The 18,488-nt window shown below is 27.9% G+C and overlaps 1 protein-coding gene and 1 long non-coding RNA gene across 3 annotated transcripts in view; one reads left to right on the top strand and one right to left on the bottom strand.

The window, feature by feature from the left end:
* Positions 1 to 7,435, bottom strand: part of LOC142222058 (uncharacterized) — a 135,437-nt gene extending 128,002 nt beyond the window's left edge. Inside the window, exon 1 of one of the 2 annotated variants that reach the window (XM_075291995.1) lies at positions 6,851 to 7,435. In XM_075291995.1, the coding sequence (XP_075148110.1) occupies positions 6,851 to 6,859 (9 nt within the window). In that variant the 5' untranslated portion in view covers positions 6,860 to 7,435. The remainder of the gene's footprint in view (positions 1 to 6,850) is intronic. The other variant, XM_075291996.1, reaches the window with a different exon arrangement.
* The window catches only part of LOC142242863 (uncharacterized), a 252,367-nt gene that overhangs the window by 214,331 nt on the left and 19,548 nt on the right, over positions 1 to 18,488 (top strand). The gene's annotated exons all lie outside the window — the stretch shown is intronic.

The following is an 18,488-nucleotide window of genomic DNA, read 5'->3' as shown; positions in this document are numbered from 1 at the left end:
TTATACGGAACGACTCAGAGGCATCTCGTTTGCCTTTGGAATCTCTGCATTCACACAATGATCACCGAAATCTCCGGATTTCAATCCGTTGCATTTTTACACCTAGGATAATGTTTTTGGAACAATCTGGTTGGTTCAACCAAATAAATAATAGAAAAGGTTCAGCGGTTAAAACTAGAAGTGCCCAAATGTAATAGGTACTTTTAGTTAAATGTGGTATCACAACGGACTGAATAGTCTAAGTGAGCCTGAAACTTAATCGGGCTGCCACTTTAACCTAACCTAACCACACCAACGATATTTTGAAGAGTAAGTTTGGCTCTAAAATATACCAATGTGCCGATCATCACAAGGCGGTGATTGGGCGGCAATGGACCGCGGCACCACTTTCGTGCAGCGTGTGATAGCTTTATCGGCCTGTTGAAGGTCATAATTCGTGTCCCAGGTAGCCAACTCAAACAAATCTGATTCCTAAGTTTGATGTTATTTCCGACATTTTTTGATTTGAACAATCGAATCACTCTCACATCGAATACAACACAATATCTATCAATGAGATGGCTAAGCAGTCCAACATTCAACTACTATGTACAGTTGCCACAGTTGGTAGAATTCTACCAATAATGATAGATTTTTTACTGTTTAGTAGATTGGTAGAATTCTTGATGTTTTGGCAGATTTTGCAAAATATTCCTCTCCAACTGAGGGATAATTATAAAATGTTGACAAAAATTTCTATAAAAATAAAATTTTAACAAAATAGTCTATAAAATAAAATTTTAACAAAATTTTCTTTAAAATTAAAATTATGATAAAATTTTTATAAAAATAAAATTTTGACAAAATGTTCTAAAGAAATAACATTTTGACAAAATTTTCTATAGAAATAAAATTTTCACAAAATTTTCTACAGAAATAAAATTTTGATTACATTTTCTATAAAAATAAAATTTTGATAACATTTTCTATAGAAATAAAATTTTAACACCATTTTCTATAGAAATAAAATTTTGACAAAATTTTCTACAGAAATACAATTTTGACAAAATTTTCTATAGAAATAAAATTTTGATAAAATTTTCTTTTGAAATAAAATTTAGACAAAATTTTCTATAGAAATAAAATTTTAATAAAATTTTCTATAGAAATAAAATTTTGCCAAAATTTTCTATAGAAATAAAATTTTGGCAAAATTTTCTATAGAAATAAAATTTTGACAAAATTTTCTATAGAAATAAAATTTTTACAAAATTTTCTATAGATATAAAATTTTGACAAAATTTTCTATAGAAATAAAATATTGACAAAATTTTCTATAGAACTAAAATTTTGAGAAAATTTTCTATAGAACTAAAATTTTGAGAAAATTTTCTATAGAACTAAAATTTTGATAAAATTTTCTTTAGAAATAATTTTGATAACATTTTCTTTAGAAATAAAATTTTTACAAAATTTTCTTTAGAAATAAAATTTTAACAAAATTTTCTATAGAAATAATATTTTGATAACATTTTCTATAGAAATAAAATTTTAACACAATTTTCTATAAAAATAAAATGTTGACAAAATTTTCTACAGAAATAAAATTTTAACAACATGTTCTTTAGAAATAAAAATTTGGACAAAATTTTCTACAGAAATAAAATTTTGACAAAATTTTCTATAGAAATAAAATTTTGACAAAATTTTCTATAGAAATAAAATTTTGACAAAATTTTCTATAGAAATAAAATTTTGACAAAATTTTCTATAGAAATAAAATTTTGACAAAATTTTCTATAGAAATAAAATTTTGATAAAATTTTCTACAGAAATAAAATTTTTGATAACATTTTCTATAGAAATAAAATTTTGACACAATTTTCTATAAAAATAAAATGTTGACAAAATTTTCTATAGAAATAAAATTTTGACAAAATTTTCTATAGAAATAAAATTTTTGATAACATTTTCTATAGAAATAAAATTTTGACACAATTTTCTAAAAAAATAAAATTTTGACAAAATTTTCTAAAAAAATAAAATTTTGACAAAAAAATTTTCTATAGAAATAAAATTTTGACAAAATTTTCTATAGAAATAAAATTTTGACAAAATTTTCTATAGAAATAAAATTTTTTACAAAATTTTCTATAAAAATAAAATTTTGACAAAATTTTTTATGGAAATAAAATTTTACAAAATAAGAAGAAGAAAATAATAGTTTCGACCAAACACCAAAAAGTTTTTCAGAGGTGGATCTTCCCCTCTCACTAATGGTGATGACATTTCTGAGAGTTTCTCTAAGTGGTTTCACCACAATATGGAAAGCCATTCGGACTCGGCTATAACACGAAGGTAAGGCGTAAGCGAACTTTGGCGGTCCATAGAATACAGGAGGAATTTGAAAATTTAAACTTAGGGTTGCTAAAGTTTTTTGGAATAATCAAGCTGGTTAAAAGGTGAGCATATATACGGGGATACAATAGGTATTTCTAGTTAATCTGGTATCACATTATACAAAAGACACATAGTATAAGTGAACCGACTGCCCATCTAAACCACTGTGACACGTAAACAATATCATTTCTCGTTTTTCCCCATGTCTTTCGATCACAATACTCTAGTTGCATTTGTTTTACCTAAGTTCAATATGCAAAATGCAGATTAAAAAATGTTTAACGCTTGTTTTGTTTCACATTGCCTGCCATTTTATTTATTGAAACGTGCGTACGGTGTTTCATGTTGTTGACGGCATTTTTATTAATTGCCCGTATTTTTATTCACGACTTAATTGTTGCGTTTAGAGGGAGATATGTGGTCAAAATGTATAGAAATATGACTCGTATATGTTGACTGGAAGTTAAACACCAATAAGATTTACGGTTTATTGGCTTCGTCGATAATTGTTGTTGTTGGTGCTCGTTTCTATTTTTTATATTTTATTTTTTTGAATAGATAATTTGAGCGTGTGAGTATAAGTATGCGGTAATTTGTTACAAAATTGTTGGGAAGCCATTTATTTTTTTTTCAAGTTTTTTTCTTATTGCATTGTTTTAAAAGCTTAAACACAATAAAGTGAATATATTTATTTACATTGTAATATAGGGATTATTTTATTGAAACTTAAATTATTGAATTAATTAAATTTAATTTTTAAATGAAAACTGTTATTCAGTAGTCTAACGAAAAATGTAAATTATTTTAAATATTCCTAACTTTGAATTTTAATTGTTTGTAAATTAATTTAATTTGTATTAAATGTCATTTAATTTAATTTAACTTGTGTATTTTACCTACACTCAAAAAAAGTTTTTTCGGATCTATAGGATTTTGAACTTTTAAGGATTTTGCCAAAGATTGATTTCGAGCCAAAGATGTGATAAAGATATTTTTAGGGACCTATTTAGCTTTACAAAAATTTAAAGTAGGACATATATGTCTTCAGACTTTCATTCTTTTTTTGCAATATATTAATAAATCTATTCGCATACAAAAAATGCCAGTTTAAACATTCAAATTATAACAGATTTTTCCAAGTAAAAAATGTTTTCTTAGTTCTAAAACAACTTTAAACCAAAACAGCAAAATTCTCAAAATAAATCTTAGCCTTTATTTCAAGCGTTTTTTCTTAAATATAAAAATTCAATATATCATTTAATTTAGAGACGATTTGTTCAATCAAAAATGTTTTTCTTAATTTTTAAGAAAATTTGCCTTAGTTCAAAGCAATACGACTTTAACGGAAGGACCTAAAATTTTCAAGATTCATATCTTTAATTTAATTTTAAAAAAATTAAAGCAGAGATTATAAACTTGCTTTTATTTATTTAATTTAATTTATTTTATATTAATTATTTTCATTATTCAATTCCATTAAATTTAATTTTATATAAAATACTGAAACTTAGTTTATTTTAATTTTAATATCATATATGTATTTCAATTACATAGATTCTTTTATACATGATACGAGATTAGAGATTATAAACTTGCTTTTAATTAATTAATTAAATTTATTTTATATTAATTATTTTCATTATTCAATTCCATTAAATTTAATTTTATATAAAATACTTAAACTTAATTTATTTTAATTTTAATATCATATATTTCAATTTTATAGATTCTTTTATACATGATACGTTCAAGACTGTTATGTTATGATCATTAATTTCATTTTTCATATTCCTCTTTATTTATTTTAAGTTATAATTACAATTCATTTAATGAGATTCTATCCCAGCAGATATTACAACAAATGAATAGTCTAGATCCATAATATTGTGTGAATTGCCGGTTTCAAAATTTATAGTTGCAATCTTTCATATTAGTCCAATATTTTTTTCAGTGTACTAACAAATTTCTTAAAGTGTAATATAATGAATTGATTTTAATCCTGAATGTGGAGAAAAATTAACTTGAAAGTTTCGAAAAATTATTTTGAAAATTAACTTGCAATGCTGTAATAATAAGAAATGTCGCCAACATTTAACCGTCCCTTAAAATTTTAATACCCTGAAAAAAGTAACTCATAATTTAGGACAAGTTTTGAACTTCAATTTAGTTAATTGCACTTCTACCCAGTTAGTTAAAATTTCAAAAATTTTATGAAAATCTCATAATAATTTGTATTTTTAACTCTTTTGCAGTTCATACGACTACTTAAATTTAGTTAAAACTTTTATTGATAGTGGTGTACTCTGATATAGTTTGAGATTACAAAGATTTGGTCAGTTTTTCGTCGAAGTAATGAAATTTTTACTTACACATCGATGTCCTCATTCCAGAGTGCGCCAAGTCGACTTAGCATTTTTTGATGGAGTTTGTTGTTTTTTATTCGAATTGGTGTGAATTGCAAATTCGAATTTATTGGACACTTCTACCAAATGTTATGGTTAATATTGTACGTAGCCTGTGACTAAAGTTTTAAAAATTTCCTATTCAAATAGGGCAAAAAGCTTTGTTCGGTCTAATGTGGTCTATGTCATTTTTAGCCATGTTCTATTATCACTAAAAAAATCTACAATAAACATGATTTTAAGACCGACAAAAAAGTGAATTTATATATTATACGGTTTTCGAGGTTTCCAAAAAAAAATAACTGAACTAGTTTCCTGTAAAATTCACTTTTTAGACTTAGCGTACTTTGGAATGGAGACATCGGCATACTACAAATTGTCTTCATACCAGTCAGTTCAATTTTATAAAAATTAATGACTTTTTTCTTAAATGGTAGTAAAAATGACCGTGATTTGGCCCTTAACAGTTTGGTCGTTAGTGAGTTCAGTTTTTTTACTACACAAAAAAAAAAAACAATTTTTGGATTCCATCAAGAAATTACCCAGTAAAAAAGTTGGCCCAACTTTAAAAGTACTTCAAAAAATGTCCTCCCAAAGATGTTGTTTATTTTAACTGCAAAGGAATTCAATGTTTTATAACTAGCTTTTCTCATATTTGTAATAGGCAATTTTAACTTTTTTTTTGTTTCAAATAGGTTAAAAACAGGGTAAGAATTAACAAAATGGTACAAATTATTTAAATTTTGTCGAAAAAAAATCGAAATCCATTCTAGAAAAATTTGCGAATTTTTGAAAATTATTGAGGTCAAACATTTCAGACAAGCGTGTTAATGCATTATAAACCATAAAAAATGGTTAAATATTATTTAATTATCGAAATATCACAAAATTTTTTAATTCACATCCAAAACACTGAATTCGGATCACACCTTAAGAAGTGATGCAAATTCAGTGCAACGATTGTTAAAGTGGTAGACATCCGTCCTATGACAAGTCCATGTTAAATTCATGGCTTCTGCGCCAATTTTGCACCACTTCCGGATCCAAAAAGAACATTTTCATCACTTTTTCGGCGACGCTTTTTGATCTAATTAATTTTTGATTGAAATCTCTTCAATCACAGAAATGATAGTATCAATCACGATAGTCAATTAAAAAATTAATTGATCCACTTAAAAAATTAATTGATTCTATTTTTTTTTTGTGATTGATTTTTGTTTTATAAATTTGTTGAATCCTTAGAATTTGAAATTGAATATTTTTGAAAATTCAATTACAGTTTTAATCGGAAATATTTTGATGAAAATTTTTCTGTGTAGGGTACACGAAATTTTCACCAATTTACCAAAGAAATTTTCTACGATTAAGTAAAACAATACTCCTTTGCTTTTAGAGCAAATAACCCCGAACTTGTAGTGATTTAACTATTGTCTCTTATACCTCAGACACATTAGACTTGAAATGTATTAAAATTGGATTTTGGAAAAGTGTCAAAAGATAACTTAGCTTGTCTAAAACTTCGCTCTTCAGAAAAGAAAACTCTTTTTCAGTGTATGCTATTTTAACCAATCCTCAGAACAGAATCTTTTTGCATCATTTTCAGCATGAAGCATATTTTATTTCTTAAATTTATTTATAATTTAGATATTCGACTTTTTTTAAATAATAAATTTTAACTTCTTCCAAAGTTATAAAACGTCATAGTTAATTTATAAAACGTCATAGTAATCAAAACGTAATTAATTCCTTAATTATCAATTTTCCATGGACAAAATATCTGGTTGACATGCACACCAACATACTATCCTTAACTTGAAACAAATACAAAAGACTTAAGCAACAAACATGTTGCCATGAAAGACTTCAATTGCATCAAACATAACCACATACACATCTAGACGTACGAACATGAGTGCAAACAATTTTCCCAACCTCAATTAAATTAAAAAAAAAATGGTTGTAACAAATTGAAAAAAAATGTGTTACTCTCCAACTACCAAAGCCAAAATTAAATCCAATGGTAATTGGTGGGGTGGGTAATTTAATACCAATAGCAAGCAATTACTTACGAATTTCATATTGATGATTAGATGTTATTTGCTGGATGTAATGGTATCAACTAATCAAGTGTAATTAAATTTGAAGCAGTTCTTGTTTTCTGTTCTTGTATTTTTTTTTTTTGTTTCTCTTACGACACTTTGGTATTTCCTATATGGAAATTTAAGATTTCTTGATATTTGCAAATATTTAATTTTAATAAGATTTTTTTTTATTTTATAATTTTTATTTTCGGGTTTTTATTGGTCACAAAACCTTTTTTGGTAGCAGAACTATTTATTTTTACACAATATATGTTTCTTTATTCTTCTAATTACACTTTATGTTTTGTAATTGATTTCAACAGACTTTGGGTTTTGAAAAAATTGGTTTCGTTTGTTTTTTTTTCTTGTTTTCTACTCAAACAAAATATGCCCGTAGTTTTGGTGCTAACACACACGTTAATCCCAGCGAATATAATTTGAAGGAAAAAACAAATTTGAAAGAAAATTTGGATTAGATTTTCAACGAATGCGAACTGTATAAAACAAAGGCCTTAACGTTAACGCCAATAACAGTGCTAACAGTGGAAGTAAGACGGTTAATGAATTTCAACGGATATGCTTTGTTGGTTTTATATTAAGCATTAAACGCTCGCTCATTCCAATGAAATAAAAGAACGAAAATACAATGCTCTTTTTTTGTCAAATGCATATCTTTGTAAGAGCTCCAGTCATGTATACTCGAGCACAAATGGATCTCTTTTGTCTCTCTATCAAATATCATTACAGTGTAAACAAGAGCTTGTGCTAAACAAAAGTCTTAACGAAGGCAAATAAAATCACTCAATAGCTAGAAACAAAGACGGACCACCACAATGCACAGTGGTGCTAGTTTATGTTATGGAATCGATGAAAATTTAAAATAATAAAAACTGAACAAAAACAAAAAATACGAGAGTGGTTTATTTTACTTTATTACAAAATATGATGTTTTTGACAATAAAGCTCAAGGCCGCTTAATCTAGCCATATGTCCGTCTGTCTGTCTGTGAACTTATTTTTGTGATCAAAGTTTAGGTCGCAGTTTTAGGCCAATCGACTTTAGATTTGAAATGTGTTTTGTATAGTATGTGTCAAAAATAGGGTTCCTTGCGGAGGGACCGAAATTTCCGATTTTTTTTCTCTATATTGAATAAAAAAATTTTGAGGCAAAGGTTATAAACTATATTTTAATTAAAATTTCTTTTTTTTTAAGAAATTTATCCTTAATATTGTGTAAATTGCGTATCTTACAATTAAGGTTGCGTAAACTTTAATACCACATAAATAATTTTTTCCACATAGGTCCAAAATACTGACCCCATATTGTTAAAATATTGCACAAAATAAATTGTATGGCCCATATCGCACGAACTATTAGATTATATGTTTACAAATTCTATGTGGTTCAAAATTTCGGATTTGGCATCAAAAACAAAACTCCATATACCCGCCTATATTCCAGCCCGTAAATCCCCTAGGGATTTAGAGAAAAACACCTCAGCTTTCACACAACAAAAATATTTTGATATCTTTACCCATTCAAAAGTTGCAGAATTATTTCCAAAAAAGACCATTTGGAACCATTGAAGGGAGCTTCGCCGGGAATGGGCAAATATATCGCAGAGTCACTTTTTTGCATCGTATGATGGTCGTTCGTTTCAAGGCCATAATTCTTACCAAAAGTAGCCAATTCGAAAAAATCTAAACTGATTCAAAAATTTTATGTTATCTCCCACATTGTTTGCTTTTGAGCAATGAAATTAAAAAAGTGAAAAGTAGAGCGCTTTACTTCGTTGCATTACATATTAACCATCCTATATTTAACATTATTATAGTCCATGAAAATTAATTGATTTTAATAAAATTTTGCCAAATCTTATTTCGTTATTTGAATTATTTTTTGTTTAATTTAATGGCATAAATTAAAACTGAAAAAAATATTATATAACAATTTGCTAAATTCGAAATTCTCTCTAAATAGTATATATTTTTCCAAACTGAGCGAATTTTACTTATGTTGTGTATGCCTTGAACTTCGTATAAGCCCAAAGATAGTTAAACAATTTTTAACTCCAATTTTTCTCTCAAAATATGCAATATTCTTAACCCTTAAAGGCAAAAGAACGCCGATTACTCCAAAAAATATATTGTATGCAAAATTGTAAAAAGAGAACATCTGCATAACACATTTTTTGTGTGTTTTGTTTCTTTTTTTCACAAATAGTGGTTGCACACAAAAATAAATATTTTTTGTCTTTAATCACGAAATTAATTGATCCAATTAATTTTAAACGAAATGTCTTCAATCACGGAAATATTAGTATCAATTATTATCAAAATTATTTGATCCAATTAAAAAATTAATTGATCAACGAATTTTTGTGATTGATTTTTGTTTCTCTTAAAAAATTTGTAGAATCAATAAAAATAAAATGTTGACCAAATTTTATATAGAAATAAAATTCTAACAAATTTTCAATAGAAATAAAATTTTGACAAAATTTTCTATAAAAATACAATTTTGACAAAATTTTCTATAGAAATAAAATTTTGACCAAATTTTCTATAGAAATAAAATTTTGACAAAAATTTTTATTGAACTAAAATTTTGACAAAATTTTCTATAGAAATAAAATTTTGACAAAATTTTCTATAGAAATGAAATTTTGAAAAATTTTTTAATGAACTAAAATGTTGACAAAATTTTCTATAGAAATAACATTTTGACAAAATTTTCTATAGAAATAAAATTTTGACCAAATTTTCTATAGAAATAAAATGTTGACAAAATTTTCTATAGAAATAAAATTTTGACAAAATTTTCTATAGAAATAAAATTTTAACAAATTTTCTATAGAAATAAAATTTTGACAAAAATTTCTATAAAAATACAATTTTGACAAAATTTTCTATAGAAATAAAATTTTGACAAAATTTTCTATAGAAATAAAATTTGGACAAAATTTTCTATAGAAATAAAATTTTCACAAAATTTTCTATAGAAATAAAATTTGCTATAGAAATAAAATTTTGACAAAATTTTCTATAGAAATGAAATTTTGACAAATTTTTTTATTGAAATAAAATTTTGACAAAATTTTCTATAGAAATAAAATTGACAAATTTTTTTATTGAAATAAAATTTTGACAAAATTTTCTATAGAAATAAAATGTTGACAAAATTTTCTATAGAAATAAAATTTTGACATATATTTTTTATAGAAATAAAAAATTTTCTATAGAAATGAAATTTTGATAAATTTTTTTAATGAAATAAAATTGTGACAAAATTTTCTATAGAAATAAAATTGACAAATTTTTTTTATTGAAATAAAATTTTGTTGTTTTTTTTTTGTTTTTTGATCTCAGCTTAAAGCCATGCATTGACTAAACTACAAGAGTAGCTTAACCAACAGAGGAAAAGTATGCTTGTCAAATTTATTTGGGCAAAGCCCTATAGACTACAAGATGGTTGGATGTACAGCTGTTTCGGAATTACCACATTCCTCATCAGCATCCTCTACTTGCAGCAAAACTATCAACCAATTATCAGAATAAATTCGGGTAATTCACTCAACCCAACGTGAACTACACTTGAACCTCCCGAAAAAGGGTTTGATAGTCGGCTACTGCCCAAACAAATTTGCCAGCATATCTCTTTTCCTTTGCCAAACTCAAATCATCGATTTGTATGTATTTGGCTGGGTTTGTTTTTGAGCGTGCTTCCTCTATCTTCATTCGTTTTGTTTGTTATTGTTGGCTTCTCTTCAATCGTTATTGTTGTTTTTTTTTTTGTTTTTTGATCTCAGCTTAAAGCCATGCATTGACTAAACTACAAGAGTAGCTTAACCAACAGAGGAAAAGTATGCTTGTCAAATTTATTTGGGCAAAGCCCTATAGACTACAAGATGGTTGGATGTACAGCTGTTTCGGAATTACCACATTCCTCATCAGCATCCTCTACTTGCAGCAAAACTATCAACCAATTATCAGAATAAATTCGGGTAATTCACTCAACCCAACGTGAACTACACTTGAACCTCCCGAAAAAGGGTTTGATAGTCGGCTACTGCCCAAACAAATTTGCCAGCATATCTCTTTTCCTTTGCCAAACTCAAATCATCGATTTGTATGTATTTGGCTGGGTTTGTTTATGAGCGTGCTTCCTCTATCTTCATTCGTTTTGTTTGTTATTGTTGGCTTCTCTTCAATCGTTATTGTTGTTTTTTTTTTTTTTTGTTTTTTGATCTCAGCTTAAAGCCATGCATTGACTAAACTACAAGAGTAGCTTAACCAACAGAGGAAAAGTATGCTTGTCAAATTTATTTGGGCAAAGCCCTATAGACTACAAGATGGTTGGATGTACAGCTGTTTCGGAATTACCACATTCCTCATCAGCATCCTCTACTTGCAGCAAAACTATCAACCAATTATCAGAATAAATTCGGGTAATTCACTCAACCCAACGTGAACTACACTTGAACCTCCCGAAAATTTTGACAAAATTTTCTATAGAAATAAAATGTTGACAAAATTTTCTATAGAAATAAAATTTTGACAAAATTTTCTATAGAAACAACATTTTCTACAGAAATACAATTTTGACAAAATTTTCTATAGAAATGAAATTTTGACAAATTTTTTTATTGAAATAAAATTGTGACAAAATTTTCTATAGAAATAAAATTTTGACAATTTCTTTTATAGAAATAAAATTTTTATTTCTGGATGATTATTGTTGACCTTTTTATTTATCTTTAAGAATTATTTTTCATAGTTTCGGCTATAGGTCGATTAAAAAAACATAGATATGATGTTCTTCTTTTATTTTTATTTCCAATATTTCGGTTGACTTCGTCAAAACCGATTTCAAGGATTTGTTCTGGTGTGCACAGCTTCACCAGTGTAAAACAGAGTGTGAAGCTGTGCACACCAGAACAAATCCCTTAAAACGGTTTTGACGAAGTCAACCGAAATATTGGAAATAAAAATAAAAGAAAAACATCATATCTATGTTTTTTAATCGACCTATAGCCGAAACTATGAAAAATAATTCTTAGAAATAAAATTTTGACAAAATTTTCTATAGAAATAAAATTTTGACAAAATTTTCTATAGAAATAAAATTTTGAAAAAATTTTCTATAGAAATAAAATTTTGACAAAATTTTCTATAGAAATAAAATTTTGACAACATTTTTTGTTGAAATAAAATTTTGACAAAATTTTCTATAAAAATACATTTTTGAAAAAAAAATTTATAAAAATACTATTTTGGTAAAATTTTCTATAGAAATAAAATTTTGGCAAAGTTTTTAGTTAAATATTTTTTAAAACTCAATTAAAAATTTTCGTGATATTTTGTCTGTACATTAAACTAAGTTCTTGTTTGCAAATAATCAATTAGATTTTAATAGAGATATTTTTACGCTACACAGAATTTTACCAACATTCGTTTTATCTCTAGCAAATATTATTTATCTTCCTATTTGTAGGTTTTTGAATTTTCGGGCAAAATTTGGTTTTTCATTTTAATTTCAGTTTACACAGAAGTACTATAGATTTTCCGTGAACAAAAAACAGATTTTTATGTTTGTATTTAAAACTGCGTTATGACATTGTAAACAAACAAACTTAATTTTGTAGAATTCGGTCCCAATTTTTAGAAGTAAGATTTTTTTTCTGGTTGTATTTTAAAAGATTCAGTGCGCATTTGAAGGTTAAATAACAGAGAAAAGATTATTCTTTGCAAAACATAGTAATTAATTTCCCAAAATAGACCAACAATTTCTTTTGTGGTGGGTTCACTTTATTTGAATATTTTAACAAAAAATCTTACTTTTAAGTCAAAATCGATTGATCTTCAAGACACTGTGTGACGAATGACTTCGATCGTGGGCTTGAGCCAACGAAAAGGTTTATGCTTTGTCAGACTGGATTTTAGACTTTGTAATTGAGTGATTGAGCTTGAGTGAATTTTATGTTACGATAGTCTCTCACACACATACACTTGCATAGGTGCTCTTGAATAAGGGGTGAATTTTGAGCATTAAACACCCCAAGTTGTTTATCATCACATGCATATGTGCGTTATTCGCATATGATCAAGCGTTTCATTTTTTTCATATCCACCTAATCGATCTTCTCTTTCTATACACGTGAGTCGGATTTATTGGGATTACTCTGTTGACAACTTTTACTCCCAGCAGCTGTTGCAAATTGCTATTGCTGTGCTTGTGTTTCTGTTGTTTTTGTAGATCTGTTCTGTTTCTCTTTTTAATTAAGCGTTGTCAGTCAACGTTAATTTTATGATCTTGATACATTTGTATCACCGTTAATGTTTTAATATTTGTTGTTGTTGTTGCTGTTGTTGTTTACTTTGTTTCGAGTGGTATGACTTTATTTGCTGCTCATTCATTCCAGTGAGTTCATTAGACCTTTCACTGTCTTAATAGCTGCATAATTTGTAGAGTGAATGTGTAATTTCTCAGAACTGGTCTTGACTGCCCTTCAATGTGAACGAATTCAATAATTCGCCAAACGTTTCCGTGTAACAATCTAAATTATTACAAATTATTATGTGTAAAGTTGAGTAATATGGACAGACTTTTGTAAAAATAAAAAATACCGAATATGTTCATTGTTTTTTTTTTCTGACCAACGACATTAGGTATGAACAGAAGTGGTATAGTAAAATTGACGCGGAAGTAGATTTCAATTTGAATATAGAGATAAATGGTACATTAGGTTTAGGGTATAGCGGAAGCCTTTAAGACCATGCTCTCCTGATCAAGTGAGCCTTTGTGGTATTAATTAAAAATCCTAAATTTTAAAATTTTCTATAGAAATAAAATTTTGACAAAATTTTCTATAGAAATAAAATTTTGACAACATATTTTATAGAAATAAAATTTTGTCAAAATTTTCTATAGAAATAAAATTTTGATAAAATTTTCTATTGAAATAAAATGTTGACAAAATTTTCTATTTTTGATTTATTTATTAGCGTATTCCATCAGGAACATAAGCTATTTACATAGAATCTCCATCTTACTCTATCCGAAGCAATATATCTTAACTCGTTAAAAATTTTTCCAGTTTCATTAAGAATAGTTCTTCTCCATGTGGTTTTTGGTCGTCCTCTGCTACGCGTACCCTGAGGATTCCAACTCAGTGTTTCATGGCATATATCGTCAAAAGGTTTACGGAGTGTGTGACCGATCCATTTGTATTTTCTTCTTTTTATTTGAGTATTGATATCATCTTGCTGGGCCAGCTGCAAAAGATTTTTATTTGAGATTGTCCTTGGCCACCAAATTTTTAAAATATTCCTCAAGCACCGATTGGTGAAAACTTGCAGTTTATTTTTGATATTCTCGTTTACTAAACACGTATCTGATCCATATAATAAAACTGACTTAACACAGGCGTTATAAATCTGAAGTTTTAGAATCACGAAATTTATTTCTGATGAAAATACCAACGCCATGTGTGTGCGGATCTCCTTTCTTACGACCAGAATAAAGCAGACAGTCTCCTTGAGATGTAGTAAAGTCGCCACTACCATTCCAACGCATTTTACTTAGTCCAGCTATACACGCACAAAAATAATTCTTTCCTCCCAAACGAAATTTTAGACAAGCAAAGTTCGTTTCTCATTTGCTTTTCGCTGTAAGGAAGTGTATTTGGAAGAAAAGTATATACTTTTTGTGATAAACGTTTATTCTTTTCCAGGATATAAAAACAATTTCATAAAGACTAACTCAAAAAAAAACATTGTTTTCTTGCTAATTGCATTTTCCCTCAAATCTTCCTCACATACACGAAGTTTTTTAGTTCTTTACACCTTTTCCTGTAATACCAACTAGAAGAAATTATACGATTTTATAATTTTTTTTTACCTTTCGCCTGGACGGAGAATCGAACCGCGGACTATGGATTTTGTAAGCCAACACACTAACCACTGAGCTATGTACCTGTTATGGTCATCAATTTTTTTAGCCATATAAGTTATATTTATATAGCATAGCTTGCGGCGCCAACGAACCGAATAAACAAAGTTTATTTAACAGAAACAAATATTTAGTTTGGCACCGTGGAGCAGTGGTTGCTACGTCCGACTTGCATGCCAAGGGTCGTGGGTTCGATCCCTGCTTCGACCAAAGTTTTTTTTTACATATATTCCAGATATGTTCGGAAGATTCCGAAAAAATGTTCAACATTACATTGTACTATATTAAATTTTGAACTGTAAAATGTGTCTTATTAAAGACCTAAAGTCAGAAAAGAACAGTGTTTGATATAAACGAAATGGACTGTGTTGTTGTTTCAAAAATAACTTTTTTTATTGAAAAAATAAAAATTTTGTAACAAACGAATTTTTTTGGTGATAAAAGTTTAAAATTTTCGAAAAACTCTAACAAAAGAAAAACGTTTTCGGTACACGTTTTCCAAACTTTTTTTTCTTTGCGTGTAGAAATGTTTAGTCTTTTACATTCTGCTGTTAATTGAGCAAGTTTTCCCATTTGGTATAAAGAGTTTTCGTTCCATGTTGCTACTCGTATCCGTGGGCATGCAGGGTTCGTCATCAAAAAATCGGTTCGTTTTGCTTTTATATTCATCGGATTTGCAATCGTTTTTTTTTTTTTGTTCGGCGTCAATAGGGGTAGGTCTGCTACCTTTAGTAAAGCGTGTTTCTTTGAGAAGGTGGCCTTCAAACCTGCCTTCAGTATCTTTTCATCTGACCATTTCCTGTTAGATGATGGATGTCGAACGGATATCCCGCCTTTTATTCGGACGTCATTACCTCCTCAGTGGACACAGGGACCGGCGCGAGAAGCCAGAGGTTGACGTTTGCGCTAGAGAGGCTATAGGTGACGCATTTATGTTAGAGCCAAGGCCCTACATGTCAAAAGTTTCTATATAAATAAAATTATGAAAAAATTTTCTATATAAATAAAATTTTGACAAAATTTTCTATCAAAATAAAATTTTGACAACATTTGCATAGAAATAAAATTTTTACAAAATTTTCTATCCAAATAAAATTTTGACAAAATTTTCTATCCAAATAAAATTTTGACAAAATGTTCTATCCAAATAACATTTTGACAACATTTTCTATAGAAATAAAATTTTGGCAAAATTTTCTATAGAAATAAAAATTTGGCAAAATTTTCTATAGAAATAAAATTTTGACAAAATTTTCTATAGAAATAAAATTTTGATAAAATTTTCTATAGGAATCAAATTTGACAACATTTTCTATAGAAATAAAATTTTGACAAAATTCTCAATAGAAATAAAACTTTGCAAAATATAATATTTGCAGTTTTTAGTAAAATTTTCTCCTTTAGAGTAATTTTCATGTATGATATCTACTTGAGGTACTGCCACTTTTACAAAAACTATGTCCTAATACATCGAACTGCCAGACATATTTCGATTGTTTGTTTTACTACACCCCAAAAACAGTGAACCCACCAGAAGAAGCCTACTGGTTAATTTTAGAAAATGTAGAATAATTTTAGAAAATTTGAACTAAACTGTATCACAAAAATAAGTAAATGTTTTTTCGGAAAATTCAAGCAAATTTATTAGGTATAGTTATAAATTTTTTTGTTGTGTTGTTAAAGAAAATTTCATAGTTTAAGGAAAAATAGTGGAGTGGAGTTCAAAATTGCAAGAATGTCTTTAGCGCCATACGTAGTTCAAGATGGGCACATTTGTGGAAAAATTTAGAAATTTTAAGACATTCTGAACTATTATTAAATGTTTCCTTGAATCCAACCAAAGATTTCAAACCACATTCCGAGCCAAAGACGCTGTTTAAAAATCCAAATTTTAACAAATACTTCAAAATAAAATAATTTTTTTTTATAAAATTAAAAAAAAAAAATCTCAAAAAAAGTCTTAGCCTATATTTGAAGCAATTTTATTTTAAATCTTTACGAGTCAATATATCATTTAACGTAATGAAGATTTCATTAAATTACAAATGTTTTTTTTTATATTTTTATTGCAAATGGGCCATATCGGACCACTTTGACGTATAGCCCCCATATAAACCGACGCTCAGATTTGGCTTGCGGAGCCTCTAAGAGAAGCAAATTTCATCCGATCATCCTGAAATTTGGTACATAATGTAATGTATATGGTCTCTAACAACTATGCAAAAATTGGTCCACATCGCTCCATAATTCATCCGATCCGGCTGAAATTTGGTACATTAATATAAGGTCTTTAACAACCATGAAAAAATTGATCCACATCGGTCCATCATTACATATAGCCCCCATATAAACCGATCCCCAGATTTGACCTCCGAAGCCTCGTGGAAGAGCAAAATTCATGTGATTCAGTTGAAATTTGGTACGTGGTGTTAGTATATGGTCTCTAACAACCATGCAAAAATTGGTCCATATCTGTCCATAATTATATATAGCCCCCATATAAACCGAAGGAGAAAAACTCATCCGATCCAGTTGAAATTTGTTACGTGGTGTTAGTATATGGTCTCTAACAACCATGCAAAAATTGGTCCATATCCACAATTATATATAGCCTCCATAAAAACCGATCCCCAGGTTTGACCTCCGGAACCTCTTGGAGGAGCAAAATTAATCCGATTCGGTTGAAATTTGGTACATTGCGTTAGTATATGGCCGCTAATAGCCATGCAAAAATTGGTCCATATTGGTCTATAGTTATTTATAGCCGATGGCCAATCACACAAAAATTAGTCCATATTGCCTAAAGTAATCGACCAATATTTTATTTCTATAGAAAATTTTGCCAAAATTTTATTTCTATAGAAAATTTTGTCAAAATTTTATTTCTATAGAAAATTTAGTCAACATTTTATTTCTATAGAAAATGTTATCAAAATTTTATTTCCATAGAAAATTTTGTCAAAATTTTATTTCTATAGAAAATTTTGTCAAAATTTTATTTCTATAGGAAATTTTGTTAAAATTTTATTTCCATAGAAAATGTTGTCAAAAGTATTATATAGGTATTTAATCGGCCTTTTTTGTGTTTAATATATCCCCCATATGGACTAACTTACAATGTAGAAGACGTTGTTAAGGAAGTTTTAAGATATCTTGCCTTTGGCAAGTGTTACCGCAACCCAAGTAATTCGATTGTGGATGACAGTCTTTAGTAGAAGTTTCTACCCAATCCATGGTGGAGGGTACATAAGATTCGGCCTGGCCGAACTTACGGCCGTATATACTTGTTTTAATTTAAGGAAATTCAGAGACATACCACTTTAACGAAGGGATGCAAATTTCCAGAATTCGTGTCCTAAATTTAATGTAAAAATTGGAAGCAAAGACTATCAACTTTCTTTCAATTAAAGTTTCACTACGAGTACTTCGAAGAAATTGTATAAATTGTGTGTCCTAAACTATAGGTTGCATAATCTTTCTTATTAGGTCAATATTTTTTCAGTGTGAAGAAATCTTTCTCAAAAAATAATTCCATTGACTAAATTATAGTTAAACTGGCTTTAGAGGGTTCACTTTTTTTTGAGTGTAGAATTTCTTAATATAAGACAAACGTTTTATTGCGTATTTGACATCTGGTACACTGAAAAAAATATTGACCTAATATGGAAGATTATGC

Source organism: Haematobia irritans, chromosome 1 (genome assembly GCF_050003625.1).
Source record: "Haematobia irritans isolate KBUSLIRL chromosome 1, ASM5000362v1, whole genome shotgun sequence".
Lineage (NCBI taxonomy): Eukaryota > Metazoa > Arthropoda > Insecta > Diptera > Muscidae > Haematobia > Haematobia irritans.
Note: the sequence above shows the minus strand (reverse complement) of the source record. Positions and strands in the feature narration are given on the sequence as shown.